The sequence below is a fragment of the Brachionichthys hirsutus genome, chromosome 8, assembly GCF_040956055.1.
Source record: "Brachionichthys hirsutus isolate HB-005 chromosome 8, CSIRO-AGI_Bhir_v1, whole genome shotgun sequence".
NCBI classification, from domain to species: Eukaryota; Metazoa; Chordata; class Actinopteri; order Lophiiformes; family Brachionichthyidae; genus Brachionichthys; species Brachionichthys hirsutus.
Window position 1 is genome coordinate 14600786 of NC_090904.1, and position 19476 is coordinate 14620261.

The window sequence follows — 19476 nt, forward strand, 5'->3', positions numbered from 1 at the left end:
ACATATATCACGAGGGAGTCCTGTAAATCGTTTCCACGCAGGTGTTCACACAAAAAGGATGATTCACAGGCCCAGTAAGGCAGGGCCAAACCAGAGGTCAGCTATAATCATGTAAGTTCTAGTAACGTGAACTGTCCTCAGAGGCTCCAACCCCACCACAAGATGAGAATACAAATGAATGAATGAACTGCAAACCATGTAAAACTTTCAATTTCATCTCATATAAACAGCATTCAAAAATAAGGCTGCATGAGATCACATCCAGAGCAAAGAAAAATGCGTCAGGAATCAAGTAAGATGGAAATATTTACTTTATGGCAAAACACAGAGGAAAAAAGGGATAGAGGAACAATATTTGTTACATATTTTAAGTCGAACATTTCACAAATTACAGTGTGTGTGGACCCTTTCTATATGCAGATCAGAGTTTCACCGCTAGATGGCAACAGAGACCGTACATTAAACCAGAGGAGACGTTAGTATCCCCCGAAATCCATTACTTAGAATAATGAGGCAGAACATTTTGCAGAAAATAAGGAAAAAACAAAACATTTTGTTACGTAAAATTTAATTTGTTGTTTTCTGGTTTTTAGTAAAACACAGAAGCAGAAACTGGTTTGTGTCAAAGCCTCTTTGCTTTGCTTTCAGTTTGTGGCTTCTTTTTTCCATGCAAGACAAAACAAGTCATTCTATTATAACATTTATTTTCCTTTGAAGGGAAAGGCGAATTTAGTTATTTAACCTAAATAATACATCTTATTTTAGTTTAACAATGGCACATGTACAATTCAGTGCACGTGCCATTGCAATTCCACAATTCATGCACATTTAATACAAATTGAAGTATATGCAGTGCATATATTTAGATTTTCGTTGTGGACTGTGTATTATACAAATATATAATGTACTGTACAGCAGTGTGTGTGTATAAGGTCTTACCTTTACTAAATGAAGTCCATACGCCAATCCTTGACTTTGTTGAAGAAGTCTTCCTTGTCTTCTCTGAGTTTTTACCAGAGAAGAAAGACGTCCTTAATTGGAGAAAGGCGTCCTTAATTGGAGAAAGGCGTCCTTGGAGAAAGACGTCCTTGGAGAAAGGCGTCCTTGGCCAGTCTGATCCCGACTGTATGTTTTCAGTCTTTTCAAAGCAGAGAACAGTTTGCATCAGATCCTGGGCCAGAAAGCTGAGAAGCTGTCCAGGAGATTCACATTCATTGCTCACAGTCCAATGAGACCAGCCTTTATTCGAACAAAGTCAAACTCTGTGGTTTGGTGTCATCAAAATGTTGTGACATTTCAGTACAATAGACTAAACCAAGGAACGCTCCAGCTCTCCAAAATGATCAAAGCAAGCTTTTGGCTGAACCCTGAATGAAGACGCGTCTCCTCGTGTCTGTTTGCGTTGGACATTATTCTGCTCAAACCGCTCACAGAAGCTGTCAAACATCCACAGCTCCACGCGTGTCGCGGATTCGCGCACAGCACTCTGAAGAGTTTGAAGCGGAGCCTTTAACTCCTGCCACCATTATTTATGCTCTCTTGTCAAAAGTCCAGTTTTGAGAACGTAATTCAGTTTTGACAGATCTCCGCATCTTCCATTGTTGCGTTGAAGAAGAGACTTCCTTTTTCAACTCGCGTGTTCCGGCGGTAGTACAAACATAAACACGCGCACGCGCACGCGCTCAATAGGGTGTGGGGTTGAGGCGCGGCACCGCCCGGCACTACGTCACCTCGCACCTTTTGCGAGTATTTGCTTTGATTTTATGAAACGATTAAAGAAATTTAAAGATCAGACAAATTGTACAACAAATAATATTTATTTTATCATTTGATTTATTTATTTTACTTCTCATGACGCACCGCCTCCACGGACCGCACGTCATGAAAACGAGATGATTCATCTCAAGGGGTTTAAAGGTCAATTAAATGAAATAGAAAATAGAAAAACAAGTTGTTCCATAAAGATATATTTAATTATATGCAGGCGCCTTTCATGTCTACAAGAGCGATGGATCTAATATTTTATATCAATTTCGACTAAAGCTTTGAAAATATTTCGTTCACTTGGAGTGCAAGCAGCGCTGTCCTAAGTTTGGTATAAAAATATAGCAGAAAGAGAAGCACAGTTCACAAGCAAATAACAACAAAACAAAAAAAGCAATACAGGATATCATTTCCTCAGAATTTTGTTTCATAATCTCTTATTGCTTTATTATTTTGAGGTTTTCTCCGGCGTGGTTGGCATTCAGCAAATTTCCTGTGGAACTTTTTTCACTCTCTGGGCTGGAATGTGTCCACGCGTGTCCACCGACACGAGAAGCAGCGGTGTGTGTTGCGTTTGACGCGCGTAACGCAGCGCAGCGCAGCGCCGACCATCCCGCGCGTGTTTGTGTGAACGCGATGAACGCATGCCTGCGATCATCTCTCCTCTTGCAGCAGCTGGAGCCTGTCCTCGGCATAGTAGGGTCTGATGTGCCCGGTATCAAGGGCGTCACAGTCGTCTGTGAAGAACACCAGGTCCTGCCAACCAATCAGAGACATCCATGAGACGCGGCAGTCGGAAAACAAAATACTGCGCAGACATGTGTGATATTTTATTTTTGCTGCTACCCGATAACAAACTGTGCTGATGATGGTGTGCAGGTTCTGGATCTTCCGCTTCAGCAGCAGCATTCTGGGACGTTCTCTGCAGTACTGGCTGGGATGGTTCAGCACCACGTAGAGAAAGTCACGGAGCTTGGCTGTGACGCATGCGTTCTGGAGAGAGGACATCATTTCAAAGAATGTGTTAACTCCTTTGATTATACTCTTCACACATATACCAACAGGTTTCACTCTGACCCCCATAACAACGGACTCCAGTACCCCGGGAGGGGGATTTAAATCCCCCCCCCCCCCCCCCCTCTGGCATCCTACGGCATCAGTGGCCGTGGAGCGACACGTGATTAACAAACATCACAAACCGCGCTGATCACACCGGTCCTCTGTGCGACGCTTCTGTTCTACACCTCAGATTAGTAAAATGATGTTTGTAGATGGATTTAACGAAAGAGGATTCGAAGCAAATCAACTTATTTTAAACCTCCATATGACCTCAAACAATATACTGTAGAGCAGTCATATTTTAAACTCAGATTAAAATTCAGACCAACCCATCGTTCCGATTTCATTTATACTTAATCTGGTTTCCAGTAGGGAGAAAAGTGCTTTTAAAGAAAGAAAGAAAAACAACTGGTCTGAAAATGTTTTCTGTATCTTTGCGCGTCCTCTCCATCGAACGCACAGCCACCCTGCATTAAACTTACATGCACGTCAAGGAAGATTGTCGGGAGATCTGCAGCACACATTTTCTGCAAAGCGAAAAAACATCATTAGATTACGCAACACGGGTCCAAATGCTAAACGCACGCTTGTCTGCAGACTGTGACACGAAACCGACGGTAACCGAGTTGGTTGTTTTTTTTTGCTTTTGATGTGACACGTAAAACAAGAACTTGTCTAATCAGGGTCTGACGGAGGTTTGACCCCATCTCAGGGAGTGTCCTCGCTCATCTCCCCCTCCCACCAACAAATGTGCGCGCGCACACACACACACACACACACACACAAGGTCCAGGCATCTGCACAAGTCCTCTTTCCTGCATCACCGAACACACACTGAGATCCACCAAATATTTAATGCCTCCACCTGCGGGGATTTCCCCCCCACATTAATCCGATATAAATCATTTCATTGAGCCATCCGAAGCGTTGCCATAGCAACATCTGCACTTTTTTTTGACAGTTTGCACATCTTGAATCAAGCATGCAATGAAATACAAAAGATATATTAAGTGTATTTGTATATATGGAGGCTTGTCGGCTGATTTTTTGCAAAAACCTCTGAATCTGCAAGCGGGAAAATAAAGAGAACAATATAGCCTCGAACCCACGACCATTACCCGAAATACCCGAAGTATCGATCCGCACACCCCTGCCTACCGTGCGATGGTACGTGTGTATTTTATCCAGGAGAGTCATGACTTCTTTGCTCAGCCCCAAAGCTCTGGAGTAGCAGGTCGGGGGCGCGCAGTCCGCCAGAAGCGCAACGCAGAAGAAACACGAGAGAGACGCGAGTCCCGGCTTCATGTCGGCTGTGACTCACCGCAAGCTGCGACACTCAAATAGTGGAGAGGACTCGCAGCAGTTTTAGGATCGAGTGGGAGAAGAAGAAAAAAAAACACGCGTGATGACGTGGAGGCGCGGGAGGAAAACATCTGGACTCTGTTGTGTTCATGCTGGTTTCCCGTTGCAGGAAAAAGTCTGTTCCTTCTGCTTCACGCGGATGAACAATTTTCAATGGCATGCTTATGCATGCTTGACAGGGTCGAAGCTGAGCTGCCTTTATTTATAACAGTCATATAACACGATTATTACACATATCCAGAAAGTAAATGCCTCTTGCTACATTGTGAAACTTTTGGCTTATTATGGATTTTGGCATCATTACATCAGCAATAAACAACAATCGTGTGTCTCACGGTCAGCTCATCGGAGCCACGGAGCCTTTTTTTAGATTGAGGAAGTTCTTTTTTCTCCTTCTTCCAGGAACATCCCCACGGTCACCTGACTCAGGTGGATCCCGAAACACAAACATCCTCTCTCCGGCAGCAGGAACAAAAGCCTGCGGGGCGCATTCCTCTGCTGTGCTGCCCACAAGCCTTTCGTTTGCCGCGTCGCTGGGCTGCTGCGTGACTGAGCTTGGCTTATTAATAGGAAAAGTGTCCTCATTTCCTCTCTCTCCAACGAGCAGCGCTGCAAGATCTGCCTGAACCAGGACATGGGATCTGGGGAGCAGTTTTTCCATCAGGCTTTGCCGCTTTTCCTGCAGTCTGATAGATTTGGAGGACAACGTCGCTGTTGTTAGAGGGACTGCAGCGTTAAAGCGCTTACCTCATGCGTCATGCATTTGAAGAAAGGCGTACTACACGTACAGAAAAGAATCGTCTACACTGCTGGTGACCACCGAACTACAAATGAGTTGTGATGATGCGTAACTTCAAGTCGTTTTATAGCAGCTAACAGACTCACCTCTTCCCTTCCTCATTGCCGCCTGGCATGTCCAGAGTGTTTTTCTGCACCACGTCTTCTCTCAGTTTGGCAGACAGAAGTCGGTCCGACTCTCCGGCACACCTATAGTCCGAGAGTTAAAAATCTGGTGAACTAATAGTACAAGATGAGCACAGAAAAAGATGGCAAGCAGCTGAGAATGTGATATCCCGGTCCTGGATGTGTTGCAGAGATCCGCATTAAAGTAATGTATAAACCGGCCCACACTGCGTACAACTCGTTCATCTGCCAGTAGGCGGATGCTGAGCTCAGCTCTTACCCAGAGTGCTCCTGCTCAGCCGATGAGGGAGCCGGGCGCTGTTTAGGGCAGAGAGCCTCAGTGATAGCAAGGAGCTCACTTTCAGGCAGGGTGGGGAGGAGGAGACGCATGGCCTCCAGGAGAACCTTGGGAGACACGAGGCTCTGCTTCAAAAGCCGAGTCGCAAACTCCAGATCCTGAAATGCGAAGCAGGACACGGAGCCACGTGAAGCACGCGTCTCTGTTTTCCTGTTTGTCGAACACGACACGGGAAACGGCGCCGACTAATCTTAACCTGGTCACACTTTGTGTAAAGCCTCTTGAGTTCCATCCGTTCCTTCAGATCTGCAATAGCTTGACCGTCGCTAATGGTCTCTTGCAACCTGGAAGTGATGTCACATTTAGTGCACGTTGCTTCACACGGCTTCTCTTTGAGTCCTGACGCGATGAGACGTCTCACCTCTCAGCCAGCAGCGCCTCCACCTCCCCACGCCGGTAGAGCGCCTCCTGCAGGATGGTTTCCATCCTGCAATCCTTTCGAACCTGAAACAGTCTCTCCTCCTGGCTTTCATCCTCCCCCACATCAGAGTCCTCTCTCCGCACCACGTTTGTCTCGACTCTGGACTGAGATGCCACCATGTCATCCAACTCTGTCCTCTCCTTCTGGAGCTGCTGTTCTGCTTCTTCGATTCCCTGCGGCGAGAGTCAAATCACTCTCTAATAAATAGAGCGTCAGAGGAGCCCGAAGCCATGCAGGGATTACGTCGAGAGGTGTGCGCTGCTTACCGAGGAGTGTCTCTTTATACTCTGAGCCACGTCTTCTCTCTCCAGGCTCTTTGTCTCCTTTAGCTGCTGGATGAGCAGGCTGTGCAGCGTGAGCATGGATCTGGAAGTCTCCAGGACCTTGGTCCTCCTCTCGGCCTTCTGGTAGTGAACGGTCGCCATCTGCACCGCCAGACTGTCGGCCTGAGACCGTAAATGATCCTCTCTCTCCATGTGCATCTCCTTCCTCACCTGTCAACGTCGACTGCGTTTCAGTTCATTTGTATGGACTCAAATGTCCTTTTTAAATGAGATATATAAAATACTTTGACACATTTAATAATATATTATACACGAAAAGTGAGACTATGGCATCCGCTGCTGAACGATCTTAATACACAACTTCCATCAAGTCGGTCTGACTTTTATTCAAGGAAAGACATCACCAATAAAGCAGCTTTACTTTGGTCATGACGCCCGTCTCCATTTCCTTCTCCTTCTCGAACAGTTGGATTTTGTCCTTCAGGCTTTTCTGGAAAAGCAGCAGGTCAGATGTCTCAGTTTTCAGCCTGGCTTCATTGGTTTTCCCCTTGGATTGTATATTCATCTGCAAAAACCACAAAACCAATGATGTGGTTGGGCTATAGACTCAATATATGCTTTTATAATACCAATAAATAAAACCACACCACAAATCCTTTTAAAAATTCCTGAATAACAATGTTCCCTTGAGGCCAACTGTAAAGTATTTTTTTATGCATTTAACCAAATGTCAAATGCAACTTTATCTCCTGTTGCAGTGAAAATAATAAATAGGTTCTTGTTTTTGGATCGCTACAAACAAATATTGAGGAGTCTTGAAACAAAAACTGCTGCTGGGAAAACCTCATTTGTGGTGATGTGGAGCCAGGCGTCATCCGTAGAAAGGAACTCCTGCATTCAGAGGTTGAAAGACCATAATAACATTCACTGAGGTCTGACTAGGTGACGCCCACCTGTTGCTCTCTCTCCTTTCTCCACGCTGCCAGAGCAGTGTGGAGTTTGCTTCTGGAGACGGCATGGGGAAGCACCAGGCAGCGGTCCATCACAGAGAAACACTTCTGAAACTCCAGTTTCATCCTGAGCAGATGGTCTTCACAAAGAGTCAGCTGAGATGAGCACAAAGACCTGGGACAGAAAAAAGAAGAAGAAAAGGATGGCTGACAAGCATAAGCACACAGACATTCTCTGTATTTACAGCCTCTGAGAGGAAATGACAAGTGTTTTATTATTACGTCACTGACCTGAAGAAAGCTCTGCAGTGTGCCCTGATGATCCTCTGCTCCTGCAGCTCCATATCCATGGCTTCCCGCAGAGCCTCCCTGGTGCAGCTGAGGGTTCGTAAGGCTGCCTTCCCTTCCTGGTGTAACCTTTCCTGACCCTGCAGGAGGGCACTCGCTCCTTGCTCCTTGGCTTGTCCGGGCGCCGTCTCCGGTTCCACCGGCAGCAGGGACTGTTGTGCCCCCGGAGGCAACAGCGTCAGCAGGGCCTGAGTCACGGTCGGCTGGATGGCTTTGACTTCTGCTACAGCACCCTGGATCACACGCATGGTCACCTGCAGAATGGATCCAAGATATGATTTGTTCCACATTGTGGGAAATACAAAGTGAGCTTCCGACCCATTCCATGTCCACGTAAAACATTCCACATAAATAAAAGACTGATGTAAAAGAAAGGATAAAACAAAACACACACATAAAGGACATAATAATAAACATGCAACAACATTAAATAAAATGAATCATAAAAATAACAACAATCATTAGGCCATCCAGATGTTGGGAGAGTGGCACCTTGCGGATGTCGGCAGCAGCCTCCTCATCCAGGTTGTTGATGAGCTCTGCCAGCTCTAAACTGTGAGCAGTCAGTAAGTTTTGCCAGCAGAGCAGGTGCTGAGCTACATCCACCCTTCCCTCCAGACCCCGACACAGACCTGACAGATCCTTCTGCCTCTGTTTGTGGACCCGGAGCTGGGAAAGGCAGGCAACAGGAGTAAAATTGGCTCATATAAATGTTGTGCTATCAATCAACAATACGAGAGTACTTGGAAGAAAAGTCATGAAGTGCACATCATCTCACCATCTCAGAGATGAGCTCCCGTCTCTTCTTAATCAGCCCACAGCGCATGGCTCTCCTCTCTTGGCTCAGTGCCTCATCCAGTCTCTGCCTCGCCATCACCAGTTCCTTCTGGGCCGTCTCCTGAAGCTGGTCCATCTGCTCCGCAGGCACAGGGCTCCACCTGGTGGAGACAGGGAAGCACGACAGTTCATTTAAAGCAGCCCTCATGGGTAAATTGGTATCTAAACTAAGGTTGATTTAATGTTCATGCTCTCCGTGAAATGACTATTTACTTATTTCATATTTGTGAAATGTAAGTTGTTCTTTGTGCTCCTATAGATTCGTATTCGACCACACACACGGTCTGTCTAGTAGAGTAATGCAGAAGAAACACGTGAAACGGTGAACACAGCAGGTACCAACCTCCTGATGTGAGAGAACCAACTGTCCAAATCATCTGAGGTGCTGGAGAACGTGTCAGAAATCAGGCTGTTGAGGCTGTGAAGGCTGTGGACCAGGAACCTTCTCTGTGCGTGGCGTTCAGCTAGCACATAGCGCTGGTTGGCAAGGACAACATCCAGCACCTCCTCCACCTGGTCCTGGACAGAAAGGATTGTGTATTTTGAACCTTTTTTGTTTTACAGGTAGCAATTATCAGAAATACAGTTACACAGAAGAACATAATTTCAGCAGCTCACTTGAGAAGAAAAGTAATCATGCTGAAGACTCTTGGCTGTCCTCGTCTCAAGCTCGCCCATCCTGATGGCCTCCTCCAGTTCCTCAGAGAAAATCTTGTGTAATTCCACCCGGCGCCACTCGATGATCTGCCTCTGGACCTTTGCTGAGGCCTCTTCGTGTTGGACCAACAGGATTTGCTGGAGTTTACTCTGACTCAGCTTGTGCAGCTTCTCCAGGAGCACACTACAGTGGAGGAGCTCCGGACAACATTACAAAATGAAGTTTAGAGTCAAGTCAGATCTCAGTTGGTTGTTTCTCAGAAAAAGTGTACTGGTAATTATTTCTACATTATTATATCTTAAAAGTTAAATACATATTTTGTTATTGCGTTATATGCTGTTTTTGTAAGGCAAAAAAAAACACAGCAAGATGAAAAAGAAAAAAAAAGACAAATGTGTTGTTGTTACCTGTCGGTCTGAATGGCGACACAGCACTTCTGCCTGGGCCTTCACTGCAGCTTCTCTGCAGTGCTCTGCTTCCATTTCTTCCCGGGTTTCCAGATTACATCGCCCGGCAAGAGCGGACATGCGTGCTCCTCGCTCCTCCTTCAACCGACCCTCCATGCCCAGCAGCTGTCCGTGGAGCACACTGAGCAGCCTCTGCTGGGCCTGGGTGCTGGTCCGGCCCTGGTACTGCAGACCTCCCAGCAGGGAGGAGATCACATCCTTGTAGATCTGAATCCGGATAGCCTCCAGGTTGTTGGTAGCACGCAGCAGTGTAGACATTTCGAGGCTTACGGGGATAAAATGCAGAGTTTTTGTTGAGACATCTTGCAAAAAATAATAAAATATTAGTGTCTCTGGGGGATATGATAGTAATAATTTAAGACTAGGCAAGAAAATTACAAATGTGTAAATGAACGCCAGCACAGTTAGTGCAAGAATCCATCACTCAACAATGTCTTTTTAACTGCCTGGAGAGTCCTGTCCTGAAACATCACAAAAAATAATCAAAATTTTTGATTTCGTGTGCCAGAGTTTCTTCATCTCTTTCTAACTATGTGTCCTTATTTTGCAGACTCAACATGTAAATATTTAAATAAAGCCTCTGTATTAAACAAAAAAATGTCACCACTATCTGTGAGGTGTCATAACTATTGATTTGTGTGAAACCACAAGTCAGTGGTAAACAGCCGTTTACCACGTTACATTTATAAATTAAGACTACATATTGTATGCACTAACATCTTTTTCCATGTGTCGGAAGTATTAACAGCTTATTCAAAAACATGAAGACTTACGGAGGGACATCTAACCCCCCCTCGACTTGTTTACTCACTTCTCCAAGGCCTGAGGCATGTTCTGGGGATCCTCCAGCACCATGGTGTCCACCATCTTGTCCTCACATGTCGCCTCATCTTTAACCGTCTCACTCATGTTGCAGTCTGCATACTCTGGGTCTGATTCACCTCTCTTTCTCTTGAGCAAGGACATGCATGCATGGTGTATTAACATGAAACAAAACACATTTGTACACCAGACAGCATTAACAGAAGAATTGGTTTGTGTGAATTTACTGACAGCATTAAATAGAGATTTGTGAGTTTGTGATACCCTTTGCTGAAGAAAGTAGAGCCTGGTTCTGGAACCTATCAGGTTCATGGCCAGAAAGCCCTGTGACAGCAGCAGCAGCGTGACAAAGAACCCCACAATAAATCCAGCAAAATGGACCCCATGGTTAGGATAAATCTAAAACAGCGAGCAACAACATCAGACTTCTGGAAAATAGCACAAAGGCAAATATGCAAGGGAAGAGGCTGTCAGTGTGTTTCCACTTTAGGAAATGTCCATGGCTTACCTTGTCGGTGGAATTCACCCTCAGGGTTAAATTAGCTCTTAATGGGCCAAACATGCTGACATCATTCTGCGGAGTACAAACAACAACATTCAAGTTTATTTTACTGAAAATGCCGACAGTGAAATTAATGCCAGATGGACCATTCGGGTAAAAACAGAAACGTATGCAGCAGGATAAAAACCATACCTGCGAGGCATTAGAGAAGGTGAGAAAGGCTGGAAGGTCCAGGACTTCACTCTTATGACTCTTTATGTGAGCGGTATAATTGACAACAACCTGGGATCCAGCTAAAGCAGTAAGATCAACATTGTGTTATCTGTTGTGGATTCAGCATGTGGGAAATGCAACCCTGACAGAATCATCTTTCCAAACATTTTGAGTCCCACACTGACCAGACAGGGAATCAATGGTAAAAGTCTGGTAGCCTCTTTCCACCACCCTGCCTTCAGTTTTTAGTGGCACTATTCCAGCGATGGAGTCCCGGACCGCCACCTGGGACAGGTTGGTGCCACGGCCACCCACTGGGCCCATGTTGTGAATGAGCAGGAGGAATGTCAGCTGGGGGGGCTCGGCGCCCAACTTCACCTGGAGGCCATGCGGTTGAGTGAGAGAATGTAATGTTTGATCATAAAAATACTCACGTGCAATTTAAAACCGGTGCGGAAAAATATGTTTGCACTAAATGTGCATAGCAGGAGTGGGACTGGAACCGATGAGAAATACTGATATAATACTTCCCACTCTATATAATATTGTGTCAATAATTCATCACAGATGTTAAGGCACGGGCATCTGGTTGCTTATTCATCACATTGTTCTTTTATACACTAATGGCTGCAGACTCTCTCTCTGTCCCTGCAACAAAACGCTTCATTTATTTGCCTAAAGACGTTTATGACAATGTTTTTGTCCATTATTTTGGCCATAAAGATCACGTACTGGGAGTCTGATGCACAAGCAGAAATGACTGCATTCGTGTTGATGTACCTGCGCGCACTTGTGAAACTTGACTCCAAAAGCAGACAGAGGTGCCACGGGCTGAACCTGCAGGATAATTTAACAGCGTGAAATGAGTCTCCTAAAACATGATGTTACACACATCCGGGATGAACCGGGAAGAAATAATATGACGGTGAATTACACTTAATGAACTGAGGGACTGCAGTACTTTACTACATCCTAGAAGCTGCTTCACTAAGATACTACCGGCGCATTGCTCACTACGTTCTCAATGACGTGCCACACCGAAGGACGCCACACGCTTCAGAAACACACCTGAGGCAGAGCGTGGCCCTGGTTGTATCTGGTCAGCGTGCTTCTGCGGCTCCGGAGGTCCAACATGTTCGACAGATAGCTCAAAGAAGAGTGAACGGAGTGTCCCCAGAGCCCAGCAGCAGCCGAGGACGAGAGCGGGGCCTCTGCAGATAACAACATGCGCCCATTGATGTCCGTCACGCCTGCCAGGTTCAGTACGGAGCGTTTGAAAGACATGAAATCAAAGCACTGAGGCGAAGTCTGAAACTGACAGGAAGTTAATGTTTGCATTCTTTTATGTTTATTGGGATGCTCTAGATCTTTATACAGCTTCCAGCACATAAGGTGTTAGAAAAGAAAGAAGAACAAACCACCCGTCCGAAGCCATTTCCACTCCGCTGAGTTCCTGCCGAGGTCCCGTTGGATCAGAGAGATACTGGAGAGGTTCTGAAAGTGTAAAGCGGTCGCTCGATGTTAGATACTGTACTTTGGTTTATCAGCAAAACCTAAATGGCAGGAAGTCTACAGAAGGTCCAGAGCAGCCAATCAAATATGGGCTCAGCTCAGGGATACAGAAACATCACTTGGGTTGTCAGGGCGATAAGAACACGCTCAACCTTCACCCAATGAGAGATTCAAATGATCAATATTATGAAACGTCTCACCTGCAGTTTATTAGAGAACTGAAGGGGCGTCCCGTCATGACGGCCATTACCGGACTCCAGTTCACCAGCAAGACGAATCTCATCCCGTGTTATGTTGAGACAAGGTGGCGCCGACGTCAAAACACTTACGACAAGCGACCACGTCGCCACCGTCCTCGCGAATACGTGCACCGGACGCATTCGGGTGTCACCCTCACCTAGCTAGCGAGCTAGCCGCCTGCATTGCCTCTTGGTTGTGTCACCATTAAAATGCGTGACGAAAACTTTTTCTATATCTTTTTCTTAAAACACACATCGTACCCCACGTTTCTGACAAATGAAAGCATCGAACTGGCGCCCTAATATGTCAGGAGAAAAGTCTGCGCGTTGTTTCGAAGCTCTATAAAGGCACATAAGTTAGCAATTGCTGCACAACTTTGCAAACATCTCCAAAATTTCGATGGAATGGGAAAGTCATTCAGAACTACAAAAGTACCCATTCCCCCCCCCCGGTTTAGGTTTTCAAAATAAAATAATATCGGGGGACTTGGTTAGGATATGGCTGCTGCCGATACAAAATTTGTAATTCTGCTACAAAACTCGATTTAATAAACACGTCCCATGTTGTTATGAGTTCTTCCCTATATATTTACCGAGACAGAAATCCATTAAATCGGCTACATTTAACTTTGTGTGCTTTAAATTTGAAGTCAAACAAATCTGGTTTCCGGCCTAATTCTTGCTAACACGATTGACTCGACACAGCTCCGTCCTCGTCGTAAATCTCAGATCGCCATTGGCTAAGTATAAATGAACGTTTATCGAATTATATATATATATATTTGTGTAATAATAAAATATAACAAATATATGATCGGTTGCTAATGTTTAAAAATGTACACAATTTAATGAAGGAAACAAACAAGCGAGAGCCGCCAGAAGTTACAGTCCTCGAGCAGAGTTTTCTTAAAGTTAGCTAACATAGCCGGGCTTCTACAAAATGGGAACATCTTTAAAGTTAGCTTCGGTCTTCCTCCACTTCGGTGAGAAATGGCAGCGCAGGAGCTGATGTCGGACTGCGGCAGCGACGTGCTGGTAACTTCCCCCGAGTCCTTGCACGTTTACACCGGACTGTTAACTGCGGCCACAGCGTGCGGGGGGCTGTCGGGAATACTAGCCGGTGCTCTTCTCTACGTCTTCTGCCTGAAACCTTTGCTGTTGACCAGACAAGTAAATATTGGGAGCCACTCTCTGCCGTCATCACCTCTCACCCGAGATGTCTTCTTTCACTGTAATCTATATTCTCGCGTGTCGTCCCGATAGAGTTACACCACGAGGCGGCTGCTCGAACCCGATCATGGAGAAACGCACAACAACCAAAGTGACTGTGCCAGCAACAACAGAAGAGAGGCGACAAGTGGCACAAATAACGATAAAGTATTATTCTTCCAAATATATGTCCACGTGTTGTCTTAGACTTGCAGGTTTTCTCTGGTGGGTGTCACACTCACACGAAACCCACAAAAACATGGAGAGAGATTCCAAACCGATTCCCTTTTCAGGATTAAGCTTTTATTTTTTTAATGTGTATTAACTTAACTTCTTGCTAACCTATTCAGTCTGTTCCCCTCAGGAGAAAAAGCAGCCAACCATGAACAGTGACGTCGCTGCATTTGCATCAAGAGCAAAGGTCGTTTATCCCATCAACCAAAAATACAGAGTAAGTGTCGTACAAATACACACTGACATCATAATGAGCTATGATAATGAAATAGTGAAATACTTTGACCAGTGCGGTATTTACGGCGCACAGTGGTTTTTATAATATTAGTGGTACCTTTTGCTGTATCTATCAGCCTTTAGCTGATGGAGCATCCAATCCATCGCTACACGAGCACTCCAAGCTGCCAGCAGTACCCGACGGTGAGTCGTCCTCACCGACGGACGGAGAGTCTCTGAGCCAAGAGCAGGACAACGATGACAGCAGTCAGTTTATCTCCTCCTCGCTGGTCCCCAAGAGCCTGCAGAACCAGAGCTTTATCAGGGTGCCTCACTACCCTCACACACTCACACAGCCAGGGTAGGAGCCAATGGTCTCTAAACATGAACCACAAAGCTGACCTCGCTCGGAGCAGCATGACCCTTGTTATTTCTGCAGGTTTGAAGGTAGGATCAGCCTTTACTGTTTGGCACTGCAGGATATACAACAACATTCCTCCGAGCTCCAGGAAGAAAAAAGCCTGGTTAGTGGTCCTTAAAATAGTGCTCAAGTGTGTAAAGTTCAAATGTTTTATTGTCCCTCATTCGTTTTTTTTTTCTTGCAACAGTTATTTCTTAAAATGGTGAAAATAATACTCGGCAGTCGTTTTCCAAAAGACAAAAGTGATGTTGACCACTCCAAGAATGTTCTTCAAATGCAAGAAAAGGTAGTGCCAGTTATCTCATTTAAATCACTTTCTTTTAAAGATATAAGAGCAGCTAGAATGTGTATATTTACACCCTATGGGGGGGAAATTCAGTTTGACATAGACAAGAGAAGTGTATAGATTTCTGCGGTATGCATATTACATACGCAGTGTACAGAGTCCTAAGATAATTATACGTGATGGATTTGATTTATAAATTTCTTTGTACATATATGCATACTATCTGTGCATGGGAACATTTTTGACCACATTAAAGACTATGCTGTCATTTCAGGAAGTGAATGAGCTGAAAAAACAGTTTCCACCACTCCAGTTCGCAAGTGAGAAAAAAGATGATGCTCCTTGTACTTTGGAGGAGATAGAGAGAGCCCAGAAAGATCTCCTTGAACGTGGCCTTCAAGTGGTAAACACAAAGTTAAAAGAATCAAGCATGCTATTTAATAACATTTTAATTTGTCAATTAAACCACTTTTATGTACCCCAGTTGTTTTGTAAGGAAAACTAATGTCTATGTTTATTTGCAGTCTAGACTTTTCAGCAAACAGGTGGAGGACTTGTGCCAACATCTGATGAAGAAGACCAGCATCTTCTGTCCAGAAGACGCCCAGGATATGATTCTCTCTCTTGTGCAGGCTCTTCTATCAGTGGAGAATCACCTGACAAACACACAAGAAATTCATCTGAAGGTAAAGTAATCATCTGCTGTAATAATGTGCATTTTGCATATCATCCCTCATCAGGCAGAATTTTATTTACTAAAAAAAGGTGAATGTGTGCATTTCCTTCTTCTCTTAGAGGATCCAGCAGAAGTTGTTGTGGTGGGAGGAGCTGACTGGCCTTCTCCAATCACAGCCCGCTTTACTAAAGCAGGAGTTATCTCTGCGGCATGGCTTGGTGGCAACAACCCTGGAGCAGCTGACGAGCGACGATGTCTTGACATTTGGTCACATGGAGAAGATACTCTCAGAAGTTCAGGCATCTCTGACGGAAGGCTTTCAGCAATGCATTGAGGGTAAGATGTATAAAAAGGAAATGATCTGCAAGGCAAAACACAGTAGACTATTTTAGTGAATTGGTGACAGGTAGCAGTGGACAATATCTAGCCTACTTTTCAGACTTAAATGATGTACCCTCTCAAAATAGGCCATTTTCTCCGTTTGCTTATTAAACAAGGTCAGGTCCTTCCAGGACAGCTCAGAATATCATGCCCGTTATTGTGTCCTAGGTTCTACAGGTACTGTATTTAAATCTTTTTCTGGACTAGGGGGAAAACAAATCCTTATCAGTCTACATACACAAGCTGGCTGCTGATCTGGCATGTAGTGAATAAGTAAACTGCAAAATATCATCATTAAAGCGCATTAAAAATCACACATCGATAAAACTCATGCCTCACTATTTTAGTGTGCTGTTTATTCTGAATGTATTAACATTCACACTCATTTATTAAAAGAACATACCATATTGATGTCATCCAGAGTAATTTATCCAGAAGGCCATCGATCTTGTTCCAGACTGCACAAGGAAGATGAAGGAGCTGATAAATGACAAGTGTAGCAGGATGGGCTCCAAGAGAAAGAAGCTTCTGAGGAGCCAGACCAAGGAAAGGAGCCGCGCCCTGGAGCCGAGGCAGGCATTCAGCGACCTGCAGCAGCTGACCAAGGTTCCAACGTTTTGTCTCCCCTGCACTCCGCGTGTTGAAAAGGGATCGCTAAATGATTAATAATCCAAGCAGCTGCGTCCTGGCTAATGGCTGTCTTGATTGGTTTTTAGGTATCTTCTCTAATGTTAGCTTTAATAGGTGTTTAACTAATATATGTAGGAAAAAATGCTTTACAACGCAAACTAGCATTCACCCATATCATATATTCATATACGGTATATATATATAATAATAATAGAACATTGTAAGTCTGATCTGACATCTTTGGTCCAGGTCTATCAGGAGGTGCTGCTCAAACACACACAGCAGAATTCTGACTTGGATCTGCAGCAGGACGACAGAGTAGCTGAAGCTCTCTGTGACCACTGGAAGGTAAATGGTTGAATTTGTACTATTTTTATTATGTGGCTGCTTCCTCACACACACACATCAGTTTTCATATATGTTTCTTAACCTCAGAAACTCCGTACCTACTGGTCAAAGAAGCTAGGAGACATAGCCAAGGACATCTTCCTCACTGCTGTCCCTGCCGCGTCGACGCTCTCAGCTCAGCGCTGTGAGGAGCTGTGGTTGGATCAGGAGCAGGAGCTGCTCACCCAGCTGCAGGGGGCCGAGTGCACTGCCAAGCTGCAGCTGGAGGACATGAGGGCCCAGCTGCAGAAAGATGGACTGGTAGAAAGCATCTCCTGGTTCACCAGTAACCGTTTCGTCTTCATCTGAAACAGTCCGTTACTTTGAGTTCATGTCTTCTCTCTGTAGTCGTGCAGTGAGGAGATGGCTCTGGTGCAAGCCTGTCTCAAACACCTGTGTGAACAACAGATGAAGATCCTCCACACCACGGTGGCCAGACAGAGCTACACACTCAACAGGCGAGTTCGTAAGAATTCTGGTGGTTGAGTGCATCAAAGGAAACAACACAACCAACCACAGCACAGTGACCACAATTAGTTATTGAGAAATAACGCAATGCAATCTTCTTTTCAGCCAAGTGGGGAGGTTGATAGCGAAAAAGCACGAGCATGTTATGGCAGTGGTGCAGCGGCACTTTGTGGTCAGACGCTTCTGTCTGCACATGCTGAAGGAGATGAGGCTGTCCAAGCTGAAGACACTGTCTCAGAAGGATTTCAGGGCTTTGCTAATCGAAGATCCCAGTAAAAGCCAGCCATGTGTCGATGCCACGCTCGAGGTTGGAAAGCCGCGCTCTTTTATTAGTGCGTTTCTTTAAGCACCTCACGGCATTTGCAAACCATGGCAGCCGCAGGGTGAACACTATCGTTATCCCACGCCCATCACAGAATAGCAATGTCAGCCTAGCGGAGATGCATCTGGGACCCGAGAGTCTGCTGGTGGGCCACAGCTTCCAGCAGGAGTTCCTCTCTGAACTGGAAACGGGGGCGGAGCTTCTTCAGAGCCATGCTCAGCTGGTGCTGGGTAATTCCCTCAGCCACGCCATCCAGCAGAAGATGGAAACCCAGCACACTGACGCTCCCAAGCCGGACGACAGCCTGAAGGTAGAGTTTAGGTCCTTTATCAATCAGGTTGATTTTTTATTAATGTCTGTAATCCCTTTATGCTACTTTAGGTATGTTTCATGGGCTCTTTGCGCTAACTGTTTTGTGCGTAGCGCCACCTGACAGAGGCTGCCTCAGAAAGTGTGTACGTGACCAAAGATTCTCTCACCACAATGGTCCAAAGCTACTATTTCCGACTGCAGGACATAATCGGAAAGTTACAACAGCATCAATCCGATACAAACCAGGGTAAGATAACGATAACAACATTCACTCGTGTGTTACTAGTACTTTGTGCATTGTTTTACTGCATACAGATAAAACTCTTTGTTCTTTCTTCCCCTCAGTGGAGGTTGTGAAACATGACGGCATCAGTCCGCTGAACAGATCCTTGCTGAGGGAGCTGACAAACTGGGGCAAGAAGCCCACGTCTGCTGAGTTTCAGCAGAGGTGCATGAACTACACCGCCTCTCTGAAACAAACGCTTCCTTCCGTCTTGAATAAATACAGCCAGCATGATTGGAGCTGTTTGTTTTCTCTTTTGTCAGGGTTGAACTTCTCAAGAGGAAGATGTTGGAGCAATGCGACCTAGAAATGGACAGTATATCCGAGAACCTGAGGCTGAAGAAAGTCGCTCAAGATCAAACTGTAGAAAGCATCAAATCACAGCTGCTGGTTAGTCCGTTTGCTATTTCCTGTGCTTTTCTACTCTAATAGTTTTCTGTCTAGATTCTGCTTAGCTTTCTCTGGAAGTATTGTTTTTCTGTTTCCATTAGGAGGCAGAAGAAAGCTTCATCACTGAGCTGGCAGCCTTGGCCCGGGTTTCTCTTCACTTTCCTGGTTCTGAGTCTAGTGCTGAAGAGGACAACGGCGGTAAACCTCTTTGTTTCAGTTAGTACCGGTATATGTATATTTGCATCTCTCTGTATTCATCCCTGATGATGATGTATTTCCATAGGTAACGAAAATGCAAATATGAAGGACCTGCTGTCCCTGAACCCGGCATTAGATCCAGCCTTGAATCCTTCACTGACTCCAAGCGTCGTATCTCCAGTAGTGAAATCAAATCCAAAGAAGAAAAGAGAACGGGCCTCCCATCTCGACTAAAGTCTTAGCACAGCATTGTTTTCATCTTCATAGAAGAAAGTGCTGTAAAGAGTTACTGTTTTTTTTTACTCTTACAAATAATAATAATAATAAATAGTCTCTTTTATACCAATTTTGTTCCGAACGAAAC

At 45.1% G+C, this 19476-nt stretch overlaps 3 protein-coding genes across 3 annotated transcripts; 1 reads left to right on the forward strand and 2 right to left on the reverse strand.

Annotated features, from left to right (window-relative positions):
• Positions 1 to 1927: 1927 nt before the first annotated feature.
• cytl1 (cytokine like 1) lies at positions 1928 to 4128 on the reverse strand. The gene is made up of 4 exons (XM_068742921.1): positions 3982 to 4128; positions 3306 to 3350; positions 2611 to 2757; positions 1928 to 2520 (listed from the first exon to the last, which is right to left on the reverse strand). The coding sequence occupies exons 1-4, from the start codon at positions 4126 to 4128 to the stop codon at positions 2419 to 2421; spliced, it is 441 nt and encodes a 146-aa protein (XP_068599022.1). The 3' UTR covers positions 1928 to 2418.
• A 238-nt stretch (positions 4129 to 4366) lies between these two features.
• LOC137898165 (limbin-like) lies at positions 4367 to 12840 on the reverse strand. Its single transcript, XM_068742163.1, has 23 exons — positions 12661 to 12840; positions 12367 to 12442; positions 12017 to 12198; positions 11729 to 11785; positions 11134 to 11326; positions 10928 to 11028; positions 10742 to 10807; positions 10498 to 10632; positions 10223 to 10362; positions 9352 to 9676; positions 8905 to 9141; positions 8630 to 8805; positions 8228 to 8387; positions 7942 to 8118; positions 7393 to 7703; positions 7105 to 7276; positions 6573 to 6716; positions 6134 to 6361; positions 5808 to 6040; positions 5643 to 5730; positions 5369 to 5544; positions 5071 to 5172; positions 4367 to 4871 (listed from the first exon to the last, which is right to left on the reverse strand). The coding sequence occupies exons 1-23, from the start codon at positions 12838 to 12840 to the stop codon at positions 4523 to 4525; spliced, it is 4008 nt and encodes a 1335-aa protein (XP_068598264.1). The 3' UTR covers positions 4367 to 4522.
• An 849-nt stretch (positions 12841 to 13689) lies between these two features.
• Positions 13690 to 19476, forward strand: LOC137898756 (evC complex member EVC). Its single transcript, XM_068742802.1, has 20 exons — positions 13690 to 13869; positions 13963 to 14076; positions 14273 to 14359; positions 14496 to 14719; positions 14798 to 14882; positions 14967 to 15065; positions 15340 to 15468; positions 15590 to 15751; positions 15861 to 16077; positions 16580 to 16728; positions 17002 to 17100; positions 17188 to 17400; positions 17488 to 17597; positions 17713 to 17914; positions 18024 to 18239; positions 18353 to 18488; positions 18587 to 18689; positions 18788 to 18914; positions 19016 to 19112; positions 19198 to 19476. The coding sequence occupies exons 1-20, from the start codon at positions 13690 to 13692 to the stop codon at positions 19344 to 19346; spliced, it is 2898 nt and encodes a 965-aa protein (XP_068598903.1). The 3' UTR covers positions 19347 to 19476.